Source organism: Fulmarus glacialis, unplaced genomic scaffold, assembly GCF_000690835.1.
Source record: "Fulmarus glacialis isolate BGI_N327 unplaced genomic scaffold, ASM69083v1 scaffold26546, whole genome shotgun sequence".
Taxonomy (NCBI): Eukaryota; Metazoa; Chordata; class Aves; order Procellariiformes; family Procellariidae; genus Fulmarus; species Fulmarus glacialis.
In genome coordinates, this window is record NW_009220790.1 from 104,409 (window position 1) to 122,879 (window position 18,471).

The 18,471-nt window shown below is 38.1% G+C and overlaps 1 protein-coding gene across 1 annotated transcript in view; it reads left to right on the top strand.

Moving 5' to 3' along the window:
• MYOM2 (myomesin 2) overlaps nucleotides 1-17,249 on the top strand; it is an 83,512-nt gene extending 66,263 nt beyond the window's left edge. Inside the window, exons 29-37 of the mRNA XM_009580883.1 lie at nucleotides 2,331-2,444; nucleotides 3,812-3,899; nucleotides 6,834-6,872; nucleotides 7,552-7,657; nucleotides 10,540-10,703; nucleotides 11,038-11,074; nucleotides 11,196-11,218; nucleotides 12,083-12,138; nucleotides 16,154-17,249. Of these exons, the coding sequence (XP_009579178.1) occupies nucleotides 2,331-2,444; nucleotides 3,812-3,899; nucleotides 6,834-6,872; nucleotides 7,552-7,657; nucleotides 10,540-10,703; nucleotides 11,038-11,074; nucleotides 11,196-11,218; nucleotides 12,083-12,138; nucleotides 16,154-16,498 (972 nt within the window). The 3' untranslated portion in view covers nucleotides 16,499-17,249. The remainder of the gene's footprint in view (nucleotides 1-2,330; nucleotides 2,445-3,811; nucleotides 3,900-6,833; nucleotides 6,873-7,551; nucleotides 7,658-10,539; nucleotides 10,704-11,037; nucleotides 11,075-11,195; nucleotides 11,219-12,082; nucleotides 12,139-16,153) is intronic.
• The last annotated feature ends 1,222 nt before the right edge of the window (nucleotides 17,250-18,471 follow it).

Below are 18,471 nucleotides of genomic sequence, written 5' to 3' on the forward strand. Positions count from 1 at the left end.
TCTGTGGTAAAAAAAACATCCAAGGAACAATCTCTGCCTCCCCAGGCCGTATCATAGCACTTGGCCCAGGTCTCTTCTGGGCTCTGTTTAGTGCTCCTGTGCAAAAATAATTGTCATGGATGTTTTTACCTCTTGAAAGAGCCTGGGATAATGTGAAGGAAGTACCTGTAAGAGAGGGCTTTTTGGCTTGACTTTCTCAAAGGTCATGGCACGAAATAGGAGAGTTAGGAAACCAGGCCAGCTGGAAGCTTGTGTAGGGCAGAGAACTGACTGTATGATCCAGTAATAATGAACAAATATGGATTGTGTTATAAAAAAGTATATCAAAAGTAATACATGTTATCTCAAGTACCACTTATTTTCTATGTGATTGGACCTGATTGACTTTTGATTGACTTAGTATTTAATTCTGAAATAGCTGGGATTGATGACCTTGTTCTTGGTATTGTGGCCCCTGCATGCCAGGGGGATGTGTTTCTCCATCTGAATGATAATTTGATGGTGTTTGCTTTTTATTGTGTGTTTATTTTTCTTCATACACCAGCATCTACTATCATTTTTCTTCAAGTACTTCTAAATTTCAGAACGTTCAGAAGCTACCTGCTCTTGAATAACTTTGACCCTTATTTGTACTGTGTCTGTTAAAAGCAAGATTTTTGGTATGAGGCTAAACAGCAAAAAAGGTAACTTTTCATAGTAAATGTCAACATGAAATAACTTCAGCACTGCAAATTGCCTGTGTCTGAAACTCAGTCTATTTATTGTCAGATTGAGTGCTAACAGTCTTTGATGAAAAATTGTTGAAAAGCATTAAAGGCTTGCTCTTTCAGGCTTTGTTCAAATAAAATTGCCACTCATGTCATATGACTACAGGAACAGACACTTTGTAGTTACTGGTAAATGTAAAATACTGTTCACTTTTCTCAAGCAAGGCATTGCTTCAGGCCAGGTTGTGATCTCAAATACTCTGTCAGAGATCCATAGCAACCACACTGGTTATTAAGCAGCAATATATGTGATTAATTTGAGCATGTTTTATAGAGATGTCCAGGAATCAGTATAGGAGGCCCTCCTATTTGTCTAGTCACCTCTATAGAGAGCTTTCACAGAGCTGTTCATCTATGGAATGACTTCCTTAATGTGAAAGGGTTAGAAACTGGTGCATGATTTTTCCTCCAAGCAAGCCACTTGAAAACTATTGCAGATTTGTATTAACTTCTAGGCTGCCCTCTATCCATTTGTTCAGTTCTTTTTTAAGGAGGCTTTTTAAAGCAACTGCCTGGGGACTGAGAAATGTCCTGCCAGCTCTGTCCTTCTACCAAAGCCACACTGACTGGGAATTCAGGCTACGCATGGAAATACCATTTCATTTTTTGTGATTTTGAGAAGGGTATGGGGATAGTGATGTCAAATAAACCACAATATTTCTGAAAGGGAGAAAAATAAAACATATTGCCAGGGTTTCTAAAAAGAGTTGGGCTTTTAGCTTCTTAGAATTCACAGTTTGATGTCATTCATCCAGCAATATTTCAAGCGTCACCAATACACAATTTACATTTGAAAAGTATAGCAGTACTTGAGGTATAGTTGTAGTCTATTTATGCATTGCTTAGATGAGCTGCTGCTACTACAGCAAAATTCTGGCTTTCAGGCAACTTCTCTGCATTTGCACTATGTTGTTAAGCCCCTTTGTGTTGGGAAAGATTACAATTTACAGGATTCCTCAAGTCTTTGTAGTTTCCATAGGACACAATGTAGTATTAAAAAAAGGATTTCTGGTGCAGCTTGCAATTTTCAAGTCTCAAATGCTTTCAGAATAGTAATTGCAGTTGCTCTCTGCAGTTTAGCTCTGAAAGACATTGCTTAGGTACCTGGGATAAATCTGCAAATTGGCTGAAGACTCTCTAAGATAGGGCCTAAGTTCTATGTTACAGCTCTCTGGAGACACATGGCAAACACAAAAAGATAAAAGAGAGTTCAGCAGCTCTAATTTCAAAGATACTTCTCACAGATATCTCTACACAAACTACAAGCACATAGCAAGGGTGCAATACCCTTTAAGGGAAGAGATTGACAGGATTGCCTTTAAGGAATTGACAGGGCTCTGAAGCTGTCAGGTGCATACTTCTGACCAGTTCTGTGCTGCAAATAAATACTGTAAGACTAAGATTTGCTTGGTAGGACTTGGTTGAAACTGGTTTTTTACTTAGCTTGATTTGACAGGTGTTATAGAAAACGGCTCTTATGTTAAAAGTACCTGCGTGACTACCTACAGTGCGATACCTTTCTTCATGACATAGCTAGGCTTATGTGCCTTTTCTGTTTTACAGGTTGTGAACACAAAGAAGGAGACTGTTTTCAAGTGGTATAAGGATGGTTCTGGGATTGACGTTGATGAGGTGCCTGATCTGCAGAAGGGAGAATGTCATCTCAGTATTCCCAGGGTACAGTATCACCTACTGATTAGAAATGACAGCTTCTGCTTGACATGCTATAGATTTGCCAGGCAGAGCACTAAAACAGCTATCATGATTTCTGTGAACCGTTTTAAGAAAAACCTTATTTGCTACCTTCAATTAGCTGCTGAGTAACTAATGTTAGTAAAAAAGTATCCTTTTTTGTTATCAGCTCAGACAGTTCATACTTAAGTTGCTTCAGCGTCCTTAGGTGAACTCTATCTCGTTCTTTCTTATTGCTCCTTAAGTTTTCAATTTGTTCGAGTACCTCATTTCTGACAGTGCTTCAGTTTTATTGCCTAAAATGAAGAGGTTTGAGGTCTATGGCTTCTTAAGATTTATCTTTATGCAAACAGGATAACTTAATTTGTGTCTAAAGCCTTAGCTTGCGTGGTCGCTGCCTTCATCAAATGCCAAAACCTCCCCGGATAGAGTTTTTCTGCTTTCAGCATAATGTGTATTCCATTTAATTGATTTATTTATTTTATTTATTGGTTTCATATTTTTCTAATTTCCTTCCTTCATTTCACTTGCAAGAGGATACTGACTTTCCAGTAGCTTCATTTTTCTTGAGTAGACTGTTTTTGGGGAGGGTGGTTTCTGCTTGTCTTGAATTGTTCTTGTTACCTGTCATTCAATTATATGATGCTTCTACTATGATTTACTTGCTTCTGGACTTGTGTAAGTCTAAGACTCAGTTAAATAACCTCCAATCCATATATAATTATTTATATATTTTCCTTCAGGTTTTAAGATAAGTTAAAATAAAACCACCCAAAACAAAAACCCCTACTGCCTTTAATGCAGTATCACTGTGTTAGATTTTAGTAGGTAAGCTCTCCAAGGGTAATGAATTCATTATTTACTTAGCAAAGATATAATTTGACTACAGTTGCTGCTTGAATGAAAGCTACTGAGTTGATATTTAGACAGTTGAAGGATGTAGATCTGTTGTTATGTTTTACATAGATTGATTCAAAAAAGTAATCATTCTGGTTGAAGAAAAATTGCATTTCTAAAGTTTGTGTGGGTTAAAGTTACCCCCTGTTACATCTTACTACACTACTTGTAATTTCTACTGACCAGGATCAATCCTGTTTGTCTTTTTGGAACAAGAGAAAAAACAGAGTTTCTCAAGGCATTTGAACTGGAATATGTTTTAGGTTTAAGAACTAACTATATCTCCATAAAAAAGCATGCACAAGCCATTCATAGTTTCCATCTCATCTCTGGTAATATTGTTTAACCAGAATGCAGTACAATGTATGTTGTTTGATTTAGAAATCATGCAGGGGTTGAGGAAATGTTGTACTACTATCAAGTTTGTCAGTAAACATTTTGTGTTTTCCCTGTAGCTGTCTCGAAAAGATGAAGGAGTTTATAAGGCGACACTATCAGATGACAGAGGTCATGATGTATCTACTCTTGAATTATCAGGAAAAGGTAACAGTCAGTTTACTATATTGAAATAATGATCTCCACATGTTCTCAAGAGGTGTCAAAGATCTATCCTTGCAAATGGCAAATTAGCAAACATTTTTGGGGTCTTTTGCATTTCAATTCTCTGTTATAGAGGCCTGAGCTGCAGATCACCACTTTAGGAGGGGCAACACTGGGCATTATAATGATTAATCTCTAGCACTCTGACAGGCAAGAAATGAAGTAAGTTTCTAATCAGACAGACACCCCCTTTTATGTGATATCTTTTGTAGAGAGCTCCCTCTCTCTCAAATTTATTAAGCTTTAATGTCTACAAAAACCCTAAAGCACCAAAGTGCTGAATATTTTGATGTGGGACTGTCAGTGGGGACTGAGAGTTATTTTGATTGTAAAATCGTAAAGCTTTTTTTGTGGGTTAACTCCAGTAGGCAGCTCAGCCCTACACAGCAGCTCACTCACCCCCCCCTCAGTGGGATGAGGGAAAGAATTGGAAGGGAAAACGTGAGAAAACTCGTGGGTTGAGATGAAAACAGTTTAAGGCGTAAAGCAAAAGCTGTGCATGCAGGCAAAGCAAAATAAGGAATTAATTCACTTCTTCCCATCGGCAGGCAGGTGTTCAGCCATCTCCAGGGAAGCAGGGCTCCATCACGCATAACGGTTACTTGGGAAGACAAACCCCATCACTCCGCACGTCCCCCCTTCTTCTTCCCCCAGCTTTATATGCTGAGCATGACGTCATATGATATGGAACACCTCTTTGGTCAGTTGGGGTCAGCTGTCCCGGCTGTGTCCCCTCCCAACTTCTTGTGTACCCCCAGCCTACTCGCTGGTGGGACAGTTTAAGGAACAGAAATAAAAGGCCTTCACGCTGTTTAAGCACTGCTCAGCAGTAGCTAAAACATCCCTGTATTATCAACACTGTTTTAGTCACAAATCCAAAACACAGCACCATACAAGCTGCTATGAAGAAAATTAACTCTATCCCAGCCAAACCCAGTAGAATCTCCGCCCCTTATTCCGTACCATTTATGTCATGCTCAGGTCCCATACTATCCATACATCCTCATTAACACCTCCTCCCTTCCTGTCCTTTGATATATACACAGATATCATTCCCTTAGTCTATGGATTTTCAAATAAGGTGTATCCTGACCACTGGAATAAACAAGAGGTATAGTAGTTCTCCATCTTACAGTCAGGGTTTCTTCCAGCTTCCAGAGACTATACTTCAGGTATGGCAAGACTATGCTGTGCTGGAAATGTACAATGAAATGCCTATTTAGAGAATTCACAGTGTCTAACTCTGTGGGTCCAGGAGGCTTTGAAAATGTCAACCAGCAAAACCACAAGAACTGCAGTGTTAAACCAGACAGTGGGTCTCCTAAATGGTGGAGTTAACCTTGAAATGTAAAGGATAAACAGAGAAGTTTAGCATGAACGGGGCCCTGAAAGACTACATATTGTAGGGGGCGTGTTAGTTCAAGCTCGGTGTGCGTTGGCATTCAAATGAAGACAAATGCAAGTAAGGGTAAGAGAATTTAGTCTAAAATGCATGGATGAGAGGCATTTAAATAAGGTTTCACGTGTTACCAGATATCACAGTGAGCTGCTGTAATTCTATGTATATTTAAATTTGTTCAGCAAAAAAAAATGTTAGTTTACTTCTCAGTCTATAGCAAAGACTGATTTGTTGCCAGCATAAATGATTTTTACTGAACTTTGGTAGAGAGACCTTCCCTGGGCTTCTTTGCTTAGGTCCCACAAACTAGGCCAAAGTGAACCTGGATTCATCCCACCTGCATGTAGACATTTGACACAAATAATGAATATTTTTTGCTGGGTCCTAATAGAGAGAGAAAGACATGTTCAAAAATTAACTCAGTTTACCGAAGATTTTAACATTTTTTTTCAGCAGGTTGGGGAAGTGAAATGAGAGGAAAAGATGAATATCAGACTGAGTTCTTAAGCTGTGGTTTACCTCAAAAGGCTGTATCATTACTTGATAGTGTCAGGCATTTTTCCTCTGCATAAATTCTGTCCATTATTCTTTCAGAAAAAACCATTTCTTTTAGATAGTATAGGTAATATAACCCCACTTTCCCAGACATCTGTAATGTAATGTATATATAATATGCAATTCACGTCCTCATGTCAACATGCCAGCATACTGGACTTTGCAGATGGTTACAGAATTGAATCGTGATTTATTTTAGCAGAGACAAAAAATGTGCAGATACAGATCAACAGAGACCAAATATACAAGTAGTATTTTCTGAACTTCATGCATTTTGCTGTCTTCCCTATTCATAAAAATTCTTCAGCCTTGAATATGCATTCTTCAGATTATGATGCTTCTTTCTTTCTCTCTCTTTCCATCTTACACAGTGACACTGAATAGGATTCTTCTGCTATGAAAGTTCCCCGCTCTTCTGCCCTTGTCTCCAGCATTCTCCCCTTCTGCAAACCCATCAGCTCTGTGATATTTTAAAAGCTTGATATGACACCTTGTTTCTTTCAGTTGCTGTCGAAGGGGTTTACATTTGTCAAATGCCATCCTACAGGGAGCAGGTGAAAACAGTTTTCACCTAGAATGCGATAATTTCTATTTCCCCTGCACTCTCCTTTGAATGTGAACTATCCAGGTTTAATGACCTTTTATTGTTTCTGGCCTGAGGGATACAAAGACAAAGATTTGACAGCAGATAGCTGACTCCACACAGAGCGAAGATACTGAGGTGACACAGCACAGAATCGTATGCTGTACACAGGCAGTCTCCAATTTGTCCCATACACCTGTTTAATGGTTTTCTTTGCCTAAGGATGTGAAGATTTCCCATATTGCTTTAATTAAACTGATCATAACAAAGCTATATTCTGACTGAATTTTGATGGTACACTTTCTTTCTTTTTTTTTTTTTTTTTTTTTCCCCTCCTCAGTGTACGATGATATAATTCTGGCACTGAGCAGAGTCAGTGGTAAGTAAAGGCCGTCTTGGATTTTCATGTAGGTTTTTTATGTTAAAGTCATCTGAGCCTGAGGCAGACAATTTTTATTGTAAGTGGAAAATCTCTGAGAGTCATGATGCTTATATTATTATGGACATGTTATTAAGTTTCTGAATAGGTAGTTGACCTTGCTAATTGACACTATTGAAAGGGAACAAAGTATTATTCCACCTGGCTTGTTTGGTTTAGATACTGTGACAATGTTGTAGCAATAATTTTCTTTCTACTTCTCATTAGTAAGTGAACCTTGATACAGAAAACGAGATTCTGATCCTGCTCCCAGTGAGAAGTTGGGAGTCATTCTACTGAAAGAACAGGGGTTGCACAAGAATAAAATTTTCATGCAATTAGAATTATGGCACTAGTGTTTCACTGCAATTACATGATTAGCTTATTATTTCACAATGGATCTTGCTAGCCATAATGCTTGTATATGAAAAGAAAACCATAAACTCATACTGAACTTTCACCTGATATAAATCAGTGGATCTGCTTTGAGAGGCATGAACAACTGACTCTTTGCAGTAGTTGAAAATCATGGCCCAGATCTTGATTTTTCTTTTTGCCCTGACAGTACAAGTAGTCCATTTGACTGTTTCCTGTTCATTCCACTATCCTGTTTGATCCGCACAAATTCTATTTTACGTAGGTAAGTCAGCTTCTCCACTGAAAATCCTTTGCACTGAGGATGGAATAAGGCTCCAGTGTTTCTTGAAGTACTACAATGAAGAAATGAAAGTCAACTGGTCCCACAGGTAGATGAGAATTTTTTTTTCAATTTTATTTGAGAAAAAATGCTGTCTTTATGATTTACTATTTACTATTCTGTGGCATTCATTTAGTAACTGGACCACATTAATGAATTTCTCTTTCCAGCACTTCATATTCTCTTTTCACATAGATAGTACATACAGTAAAAGAAATATTAACAGACTTGTCCAACACCTATCAGGAGGGCTGTAACAGCCAGAAAAAAAAGAATCTAGAGTATTCCAGCCTCTTATTCAACATAAGACTGTTTGTCTTCCACTATGTTATCTGGTTGGTTCAAAGATAGCAAAATATTCGAGCATAGTTTTCTATTTAGGGCTGCCCTGAATAGGGGGCATTCACCTCCAGTACTAGGTGAATGCCAAGGATCTGCTTTCACAGTTTAATAAAAGCCTGTATTAAGAAAAGATTTTTTTTTTTTTCTCCAAACTGATACAGTCTTAAGTAACGCAAAATAAAATCATAGAATCATAGAATCATAGAATCAGTAAGGTTGGAAAAGACCTCTAAGATCATCGAGTCCAACCGTCACCCCAACACTACCACAACCTCTAAACCATGTACCTAAGCGCCTCATCTACACGTCTTTTAAATACTTCCAGGGATGGTGACTCCACCACTTCCCTCGGCAGCCTGTTCCAAGGCCTGACCACTCTTTCAGTAAAGAAATTTTTTAGTTCTGTTTTTAGTTCTTTTTTTAAAGAAATATTTTAGTTCTGTTCCTCTTCTTGGAAAGATATTCAATGGGGCACAGAATACTTTGAGAATAGGCCTCAGAGCTGAGAATATGACCAGAAATGAGCTTTAAAGTTCCCAGTAGTTTTCCACCCTCATGTTACATTAATCTTTGACTTTGGAGGCACTCTATTAATCTGTGTATTTACAGTTAAATGTGTGTTCAAATGCTTTGCTATGTCAGGCCCTCATTTGTTTGAAACCTTGGGTAAGGTTTGGAAGGATTTTAAAACTCTTCAAGTGGTTTCAACTTCCACATTCCTTGATGGCCTACAAAGATGACGTACAGTGAACTGGTCTGACTTGGACAGGAAGAGGCTGGTTTATCAGCATGTTGTCCTGGTTTTGCAATGCTGTCTAGCCCTTGATTTCTATGAAGACAGGAACACAAGAAAAGTGTCAGTGATCATCAGGTTCAGGGAGCTCAAGAACACTTCTGCAATGGTTTGCAGCTGTACTCATAACTCAATGTTTGTATTCAGTAAGTTCTGCTCCTTCTTTTAGTAAATGTGATACTAATATGATGGAAAGGAAAAGAAAAATATTTTTTGCCTCTGCCTTTTGCTATAGCTGCTTGAGTTCTAAAAGTGACTTAGTCCATTCCACCATCCAGTTCATAGAAATATAAAACTAGAGAATGCTACATGGCTAATATGGAAATATCAGCGTGCATATTTATATTTACATACAGACACCTCCCCCCCTCCTAATATTTCAGATTTTATAATGTCTTACACATTGATTGTCTTGAAGATCATTGAACACAGATTTTGAGCAAATAAAATTTCAATTCTTCCATGAATACAATGATTATAAGCCAGAATTGTTAAAACTAAAACCAAGACTAAAACAAATAAACAAACCAACCAACCTCCCCCAGCCTCTCCAAACCTCCCTGCTCTTTTAAATGGGGTTCTAGCAAATTTTTTCTTGGAAAAAATGAAACACTAGACAATCCATGTTTTTTTACCGTTGACTGCACATCACGAAACATACCATGTCAATTTCTAGCTAGCTTTGAATTATCCACTATACTGCGTAGCAGGGAACATAACACAAGTCCTAAAGCCAGCATGCATCATCCACTCATGGCACAGTGGGGAATATTATATGTAGCATTTTCTAATATATGGTAGTTTCTATCCTGGTATCTAATCTGGTATGCTGAACTTAATGTAGTCGTCTTACAGAAAGGGAAATAGTAAAAATCTTTTTTCCCCATCAAAGTAACTCTCCAGCTATGAGCCAAATCAGCCCTGTCTGGGCAAATAAAATAACTGATCAAAGAGAAGCTAATGCTGACTTCATCTATTAAAAATTCCAGCTAAAGATGCTTGGGGAGGAAGGATGAAAAGAAATATTTCTTTAGTTAATGAGTGAAAGAGGAAACTTTTCTTCAAACCATTGAAAGTGGTCTGGCTTGCATGCTCTCATTAAATAGTTTCTTCTATTTTCATCTTCATGACAGATTATGGACTAGAACTCCTGATCTGAATCAGTAGGGCATGTCCTATACTCTTAGCTTAGGAAGTGATGATAAGTCAATATAATGCCACTGTTTTTTAAAGAGCTGTTTATTAATTACTTGCAGTTAGGAAATTTGCTTCTTGTCCTGTTCTTAAAAAAAACAAAGGTGTATTTTGACTTGATGCAAGAAAAATAAATTCTATGCAAATCTCTCATTGTTTTCTTAATCGATTTTTGAAGTTAATGAAAGGTAAAGATTTTTTTCCTCATCAGAAAAGGTTATTTGCCTCTAGTTTACTATTCTGATGTATTCTATGTTAGTGTGTATGAAGTGTTCAGAACTCTAAAGTCATGCACCATTTTCGCTTGCAGACATGTATGTGCATATAGATATAAACACAGATGATTGTGTATGTGGAGAGAAGAAGAATGAGAAGAGGGTGAACAAATTAATCTTTGGAATGAAACCTCAAGCTAATGGTTCCAAAGTGTTTCATACCCCCACTAGGAAGAAAAGAATCTTCTGGGAAGTTGCTCCAACTAGTTGCAATTTATCTGTAGTTTAGGAATAGTATGTTATCCTTTGTAACTTTTTATAGATGATCTCCTGTGGAGAATATACATGAAAAGAATGTTCGAACTAATTTCTATTAATTTTTTCCAGGGATTCTAAGATTTCTTCTGGTGAAAAGATGAAGATTGGAGGTGGAGAGGATGTTGCCTGGCTTCAGATAGTTGAACCCACTGAAAAGGATAAGGGGAACTACACCTTTGAAATCTTTAGTGGCAAGGAATCCTACAAACGCACAATTGATCTGTCTGGGCAAGGTATATTTATAAGACCATTCTTACATAGCGACTTTTCATGGATTAAACAGAATTTACTGGCAATAATCAGAAGAATGACAGTAAAACCAGAAAGCCTTTGGTCATAACCAGTTCTAGTTTAATTGCGTACTTGTTATTATCTTTTTAGTCTTATATCTTATAGTTTTCACCACCAGTGACATTGGGTTTCAGGGGTTTGGTTTCCCATTTTGCTACTGTATAACCCTGTATGGGTTTTAAAAGAGCTTTAACATGGGTGTGTGTTTAAACGTTTATTAGCCCCAAGTGCAAGTTATGTTCACAGACAATAACTCTCTCAATTGTTTTGTTACAGCTTTTGATGATGCATATGCAGAATTCCAGCGACTCAAGTAAGTGCTACATCTTTTGCATTTTAATGCTGTAACAACAGTGTCTTTATTTACAGAAAAAAATATTTTACTACTAATTTCATTAATAAATTTCTCTTCCTCTCTTCCTCAACAATTTTAGGGCAGCTGCTTTTGCTGAGAAGAGTAAGTTTTTATTTTACATTTTATCAAAGATACAATGTAGCCTAGTGTTCTCTTTAAGGCATCCATCATGATATGCTGCCATAGCTTTCAGAGTTCTGTGGCTGCAGAAATCCCCTGTTAGCACATAATACTGCAATAATAATAGTAATTTGTGGATTATTTGTTTTTAATTCCAATGGAAACCCACTAAAAGATTTACACATTTTGCAAGCCTCCACCGTATCTTCTTGTGTCTGCAGAGCTTTTGTGAGGTGTGAGCTTTTGGGTGTTGTACACGGAGGTGTTGACTCTGAAAGCTGCTAATGATAGTGAATATTGCGATCTACCTATTAAGTAAAAAATTACTTGCTAATGCCTGATGGGCAGTGCTTGCTGAGACACAGCCAGTGGGGAAGCTTGTTTCTATTAGGGACTGTAGGAATTCTGGTACTTTGATATCAATTCCCCTGGTAATGACAAGATGCTTCTGCCCACAAAGAGGGTGGCAGAACAAATTTTCCTTAGATCTTAGATACCACCAAGATGCTAAAAGCATCCTTCTTGCTTTGCTCTGTGCCCAAAGCACAAACTGTCAAGCTCAGCAGTAGCTTCAAGGTTGTTTTTTGTTATCAGTTTAGAATGCTATAGCACAATCTCTGCTAAGAAATCTGAGGGGACCATAAAATACATTAAAAAGAAATAACACAAAATATCACAAAAAAAGGTATTATTTTACATTTAATTAACCAGGGACTACAGTTTTTTTAAAGATAAGTCCAAACAAAAGGTGTGACTAATATGGCACCAAGTTATAAAATCATTAAGAAATTAGTTATTTTGAGGTCTAAACTTCACATGGTCCACATATTTTTCTTTAACTCCTAGATCGTGGTAAAGTCATTGGTGGTTTGCCTGACGTCGTTACTATAATGGATGGGAAGGTAAGGACAGTTTTTGTCAACGAGTCATGCTGACTGGTGAGAGGTTTGCTTCGATGGCAAAAGGGGAGGGAATGCAGATGATTTCGTAGGAGCTGAAAGCAGGAGGATAATTTAAACCACGTAATGGTAGTCATTTAATTGAGACACATGCAAATTGTAAGTGAGCACAGCTACCGTAAGCTGACTGTACAGTCAGAGGAGGCACAGCCTGATTCAGATCTTAGGCAAGCAAGGTCAGCCTCAAGAGGAGCTGGTCTTGTGCTGATTATGTAGAGGCTCTGAGTTAACCGCATGCTCAAATCTGGGCTGGCTTTCAGTTCTGTGTACTGAGCAGAGCAGTTCAAGTGGAGAGTCCACTCCTGCCCTGTAGAAGAAACAGAAAAGGCAGGAGGAAGCAGCCACTCTTGGAGAGCCAGTATAACAGAAACAAAAATTAGGTCCCATTCTCCAGCATGCCAGACATAGACTGTTATTGCTGGTAAGAGTAAAGGAGGGTAAAGAACCTACCTGGGCCAAGGGGCTAAACTCTCCCCTCTTCCTATATATTGGCAGATAGCCCCATTACAATATATAATTAGGGGAGACTGAAGGCCAGTGAATACACACTTTTTTTGACATCAGTAATAACTAAACGCCCAGATACAAAGTCAAAATTGGTAAATCTTCGCAAAGTCCCTTCCTAGGTCAGCTTGACTGGTGGAGATGAAATTTCATTATTCTGACTGACTGGTGTCCCTCACTGGGATTTTTGTCGTGGTGGAATGGGATCTCATGCAACCTCAGCCCAAACTCTCTGGATACTAAGATAGAAGGAGAAGACTATTAATCTGAGCTGCTGTTAGTCCTTACAGGTGTGAGGAAGTACTGGAACTCAGTCTTTTCATCCTGGGGGTGAGTTCCAGACTCCAGACACCCAAGTCTTCAGTCCAGGAAAGACAAACTCTTTTCATCCTTCTCACACAGACAGCAAGTTCTTGTCTCTTTCTCTTGAAGCAAATCTTCTATTGGGTGCCCTGTCCTTCCCTATGGGGAGAAACTAGGTCTTCAGCCTGAGAAGAAAAATTACTGAAAGAGAACAGGATAAAACAAAAGAAAAAGAAATCTACAGTATTGTGCATGATGCAGAGGAGGTATTTGGAAATGGTTATCCAGCACTTCTCACAGCACAAGAACTAGGGAATGCCTAATTACATGGTCATTACAGGCTTTAAAGAATCAAAAGGAAGTATTTTTTCAAGTGGTTCATAATTAGTTTGCGCCTTAGTACCCTAGGTGAAAACAGATTTCGGTCCAAAAAAGAAAATAGGCAGTATTATGAAAGTAAGCCCAGCAAGGGCCATTAAATACAATGTTCTCGACACAACTTGTGCTTATAACTAATTTAAAAGCCACCAAATTGTGGAAAGCGGGAAGGTATACTGGGAATAGGATCACTCTATTCATCCTCTCTATTTTTGTATATTTTCTTAAGCAGTTGCTTTTGACCTCTAAAAGAGCTAGATGGACTTTCATTCTGACTGACTACAGCAGATCAACCCATGAGCCAATGTGACTCTTACCATCTACTGGCTATCATCAAAGGCATGTTGATCAGCCTGTTTACATCTCTTGTATGAAGTGCATCTTCAGACACTACAGCTGTGGTGCTCTGTGTGGAAACTGTCTTTCTTATCACCAGAGTAGGAGGTTGCACACAACTCTTCCAACTTTCTGTGTACTTGGCCATTTTCTGGATATCCAGGAGCAGTCTCTTTAGAGAGATGGGGGGACATGTAGTCCTTGCAGTGGATGCTGAAAACTCTGGACCAGATAGAGATGATTTTCCTCTTGGCCCATTCCTTACTTTGTTTCTAATGGGTGTTCACATGAGGTGCCTTCTTATTGTGGTAGACAGAAGCACCTCACAGCAAGAATAGTCTTTTAGGAGTTTAGGTGTAAGCCACTCCATGACCAACATCTTCAAACAGTCTAACTGTAAGGAAACAGCTCCGTGAAGTCACCCCTGACTGCATGCACAGACTAGCTGCCGTTTACTCATACAATCATGCCCTAAAAACTACAACCTTAAATTAAGGAAATGCTACATAGTGTGTTTCCAGAAGTAAAAGGCTTCAAAGGAGGATTAAATAACTGAATGTGTGAAGAGAAAATCTCTGATTCCTGAAATCAGGCAAAACAAAATGGATCACAAGGAAGTGAAACTTTAACAGGTACCAGGCAAGAGTTGTGTAAGTACAAGTGTGAGAAGTAACTATAAAAAAAAAAATAAAAAAAAAAAAGAGAGTGTTTTCCTTATGCAATGGAATGGTATATCTACACAAATGTATGGACACAAGACAAAGCTTAACTAGTGCTTCTTAAGAGAGTATAAATGATATTAGGTCACATCTATAATTTAATAAATTAGAACAGGCCCAAATGATCTAAAATGACTGTGGAATATATCTGTTCTCTGGTAAGTTTTGAATATTAACTTATTAAGACTTGATTATAAATTATTATCAATTAATTATTAATTGCTCTTAAATGAGGTCACTTTTGAGGGCAATAGTCATGAAATGTTGCCTAAGTTATAGAAAGGACAGTAAGATTTAAACTCTTGCTCTTAGACATTAGTTTGATTTCCCAAAGTTTTATTTTCGTGTTTGCATCATTACCTCTTTAAATATTTTATAATAAGGCTAGTTCCTACAGGCTATTAGTTAACTTTACATCCTACATGATATTGCTTCTTTAAGAGTACTCATATGCTTAGGTTGTATGCAGAGCATGTAAATCTTCCTTCAACATTCCCCTCTGACTTTGGAGGCAAGTAGTATGCAAGACTGCTTCTATTTGCATCTTTTGATCATTTAAAATTTCTTCCTGTTTTTTTTTTTTTCTCTGAGTTGTATCACACCTATTCAGTCATCATCATTCAAGAAAAAATATTGCACAAAAACATGCACGTGTGCACACAGACGGACATTCTCTGCTCCCTCTGGGTCAGGATTTGGTGAAACCTGAAGGGGAATATGGAGGGGAGGGAATATAAGGAAGCGTTCTGGTAGAAACTATCAGTTTTGGGTTGCTCATTGTTTTGTTTTTTTTTTAATTTCTTTTTTTTTTTCCATAAAACAATGGTGCATATATGAAATTCTTAAGGTGACTTTTAGTTATGTAGGGCAGAATTTTGGGCAGAATAAGTTTCAAGCAAAGATGGACAAAGTAGGCACTAATCAATGCAACTTCTCAAATAATTCTTTCATTTATTCTGTCATCACTATACCTAAATACATAAAGTTTACATACATATACATATGGTGGTCAAAATGGAGTTCAGCAGTAACTATATAAAAATTTGGAAGAACAACCATGAAAATTTTATGGACTTCTTCAATCTCAGTTCAGTCCTTGGAAAGTATCTGAACTGCCAGGACAGCCTACTAGGTCATTTCAGCTATTTTCTGAATACGCTATACACGCATGTAACATTTTACAACATTTATGTATTATTTATTCTTCATGAAATATTTCCATTTTACTAGTCAGCAGCACTTGGAATCAATGTCCAATGATTCACATTATGTACTCCATTTTTAAGTGATTTTTTTTTATCATCTCAAGCAAAAACCTCTGGAGGCCTTGGTCAGAAAAAAATTGCTCAGTTCTCCTCCCTGCTGTGTACACGGAAACTACTTCAAGGATGTTTTTAAACCTATCATTGTCTGAACCTCATGTCAGACTAATGGGTTGTCAGGAGTCACCTGCAGGCAGGACTGCAATGACAGTCCAACTTACTGTCTTCAGACACTGTTACCCCGAGGCTATTACTGCATCATAGTCACTGGTAGGATGGTGGAAAGACTGAATCAAGAAAAAAAAAATTAGAACTCTATTTTTCAGTCCTCAAGAACATGATACCTGTCTTACTTTAATTAACTAGGAATAAGAAGTGCCTGAAAGCAATACTGAGAATATTCTGGTTAAACAAATCTGACTGATCCTTAAAATTACTTCTTTTTTCCTCCCTCAGACACTGAATCTGACCTGTACTGTATTTGGAAATCCTGACCCCGAAGTGGTTTGGTTCAAGAATGACAAGGTCTTTGAACTTAATGAGCACTATGCATTTTCACTGGAACAAGGGAAATATGCCAGTTTAACAATCAAGGGAGTGACCTCAGAAGACTCGGGCAAATATAGCATCCACGTCAAGAACAAGTATGGCGGGGAAACAGTGGATGTCACTGTAAGCGTGTACAAACACGGTGAAAAAATGCCTGAAATTAATCCAGGCCAGCTTGCTAAACCTAGGCCAATACCACCATCAGAAGAAGTCCTCAAACCTGAGGGCAAGGCAAAATCCAGTAATAAGTAAAGCTTGACACTACGTTTGACAAACAAAATAGAATACACAAGCTGTAGTTGAGGTATTCCCACACATAACTGATTGGTAACGTCCAAAGCGAAACTGAGCTTTTAGGGATTTGCTTTAGGGAGGTAGCTGTGCTATGGTGCTGTACACATCTGCAACAATCTCATTTTGAATATATGTAATAGGGTGGGACTTGCAAATAGAAAAAAGCCAAATGCCTGGCAGAGGTTCCCATAGGCAATGGCAGGTTGCACAAACCTACAGTAAACCTCCATTTCCACCATCTCCAACCCTCTGCAAAAAAACCCAACCAACCAACAACCCTCTGAGAACAAATGTCCCATCAGTAAGGGTAGTGAACTGCAGTTAGATGGATATTCAGAGATTGTTCCTGCTTTGTTCCACACGCAGTCCCTTTGGCTTTGAAGCCTCTGATCCTGTAAGTCTAGTGGATAGTCTCTATATAGTAGTGATACTGTTGTTTTATAGTGTGACTTTATCTTTAGTAGACTTTTACAAATGTTCAGTGTTTACTCATTGAAGCGTAGGTCACATGGTTGTATTTTGTTTGTCTTGCTTTGTGCTAATAAAACTTTAAAAGTCACCTTTGGTACTCACTGCTCCAAATCACACCCAACTAGTTCTGTTTACTCTCTTTCATTGTTTAATTATTGCTTATTGCACAATTTCACAGCTGGTAGCATGCAGACTATCGACTTTCAATAAAGAATGCAAATTATGGTTAATCACAGTCACTGGTTGGCACTTGTGACATTAATTTTACTCTTTACAATACAGGTCAAGATGCAAGCTTAAACTGGTACCAAAAGACATGTATACAATTCAGTCACTTAAGATAATTATGTCTTTGATTCTCCTCTATCCAAAATGAACAACAGAACTCTTCCATGGGTGAAGTGATGTTCTGCTAGGCAAAGATTTCAATATATGCTAATCATGAAATATTCAAATAGAATGGGCTTCAGTGAGATTACTCACATATCCGTCATACAACACATGATTGAGTGTTTGCAGCGCTGGCTTTTTCAGATCAGGTTCCCTGTTCAATAAAAGTCCATTTATCTACCCAGACGAACCTTTGCAATTTGCTAAGCAGCTTCCAGCAAAGAGTTCTTCTAATGGTAAGTAACACTGGTGATACAACCATCCCGGATGCAGCCCTCCTCTCTTGTGACTTCTCCCAGTCTCTAGGATAAATGCAAGGAAAAGGAAGCATTGTGGGAGACCGGGGATCTTGGATGAGGGGTGGCCTGGAGAAATGACACTCTGCAAAATCTTCACTGCAGAAACTGGATGAAACTGTTTGGCACAAGTATCAGGACTGTAACTTGTGTTTGGGGTCATGGCTGAAAGCCAGTGCTGTGTCTCTGACAGCATCTGAGCTTAAGTGTGGAAAATATGGAAATAATTGTTCTGGCTTTTTTTTTTTCTTCCTCCAGCAGACAAACTGAAAAAAACAGGAAAATGAACAGTTTCAGAGTAAATTTAATCTCAGGGCTTTTTTTTCCTTTTTTTTCCCCTCATCTAAGCGAGAAAAACCTTCCATTGTTTTGTTTGGCAAACAAATACTTCACTTGATTCAAAAAATGTTTTATTTTTGAGACAGATGAAAAGCAGAGGAAATAAGAAGCCAATTTACAAGCTGTCAGATACAGTAGGTTGGAGCACTCATCTGGGAGACAGGAGAGCAGGATTCCCCTTCCCCCTCCTCTCCATCCATAGGGATTTGAACCTGTATCTCTGACCACCAAGGGCAGTGCACTAATCCCCAGTCTTCCCTGTATTTGGAAGTGCTGCTTCTATTTATCCTTTTTTACTTTGTCTGACTAGGTAAACAGACTGAAAAAGAGACTAGATCTAGGCATCCTACCTCTCACATGAGGATGTCAAATGCTAGATTAGTGAGGTTTTCTCCCTTTCTTGTACTTTATATTAGTTTTCAGTATTGAAGGAGG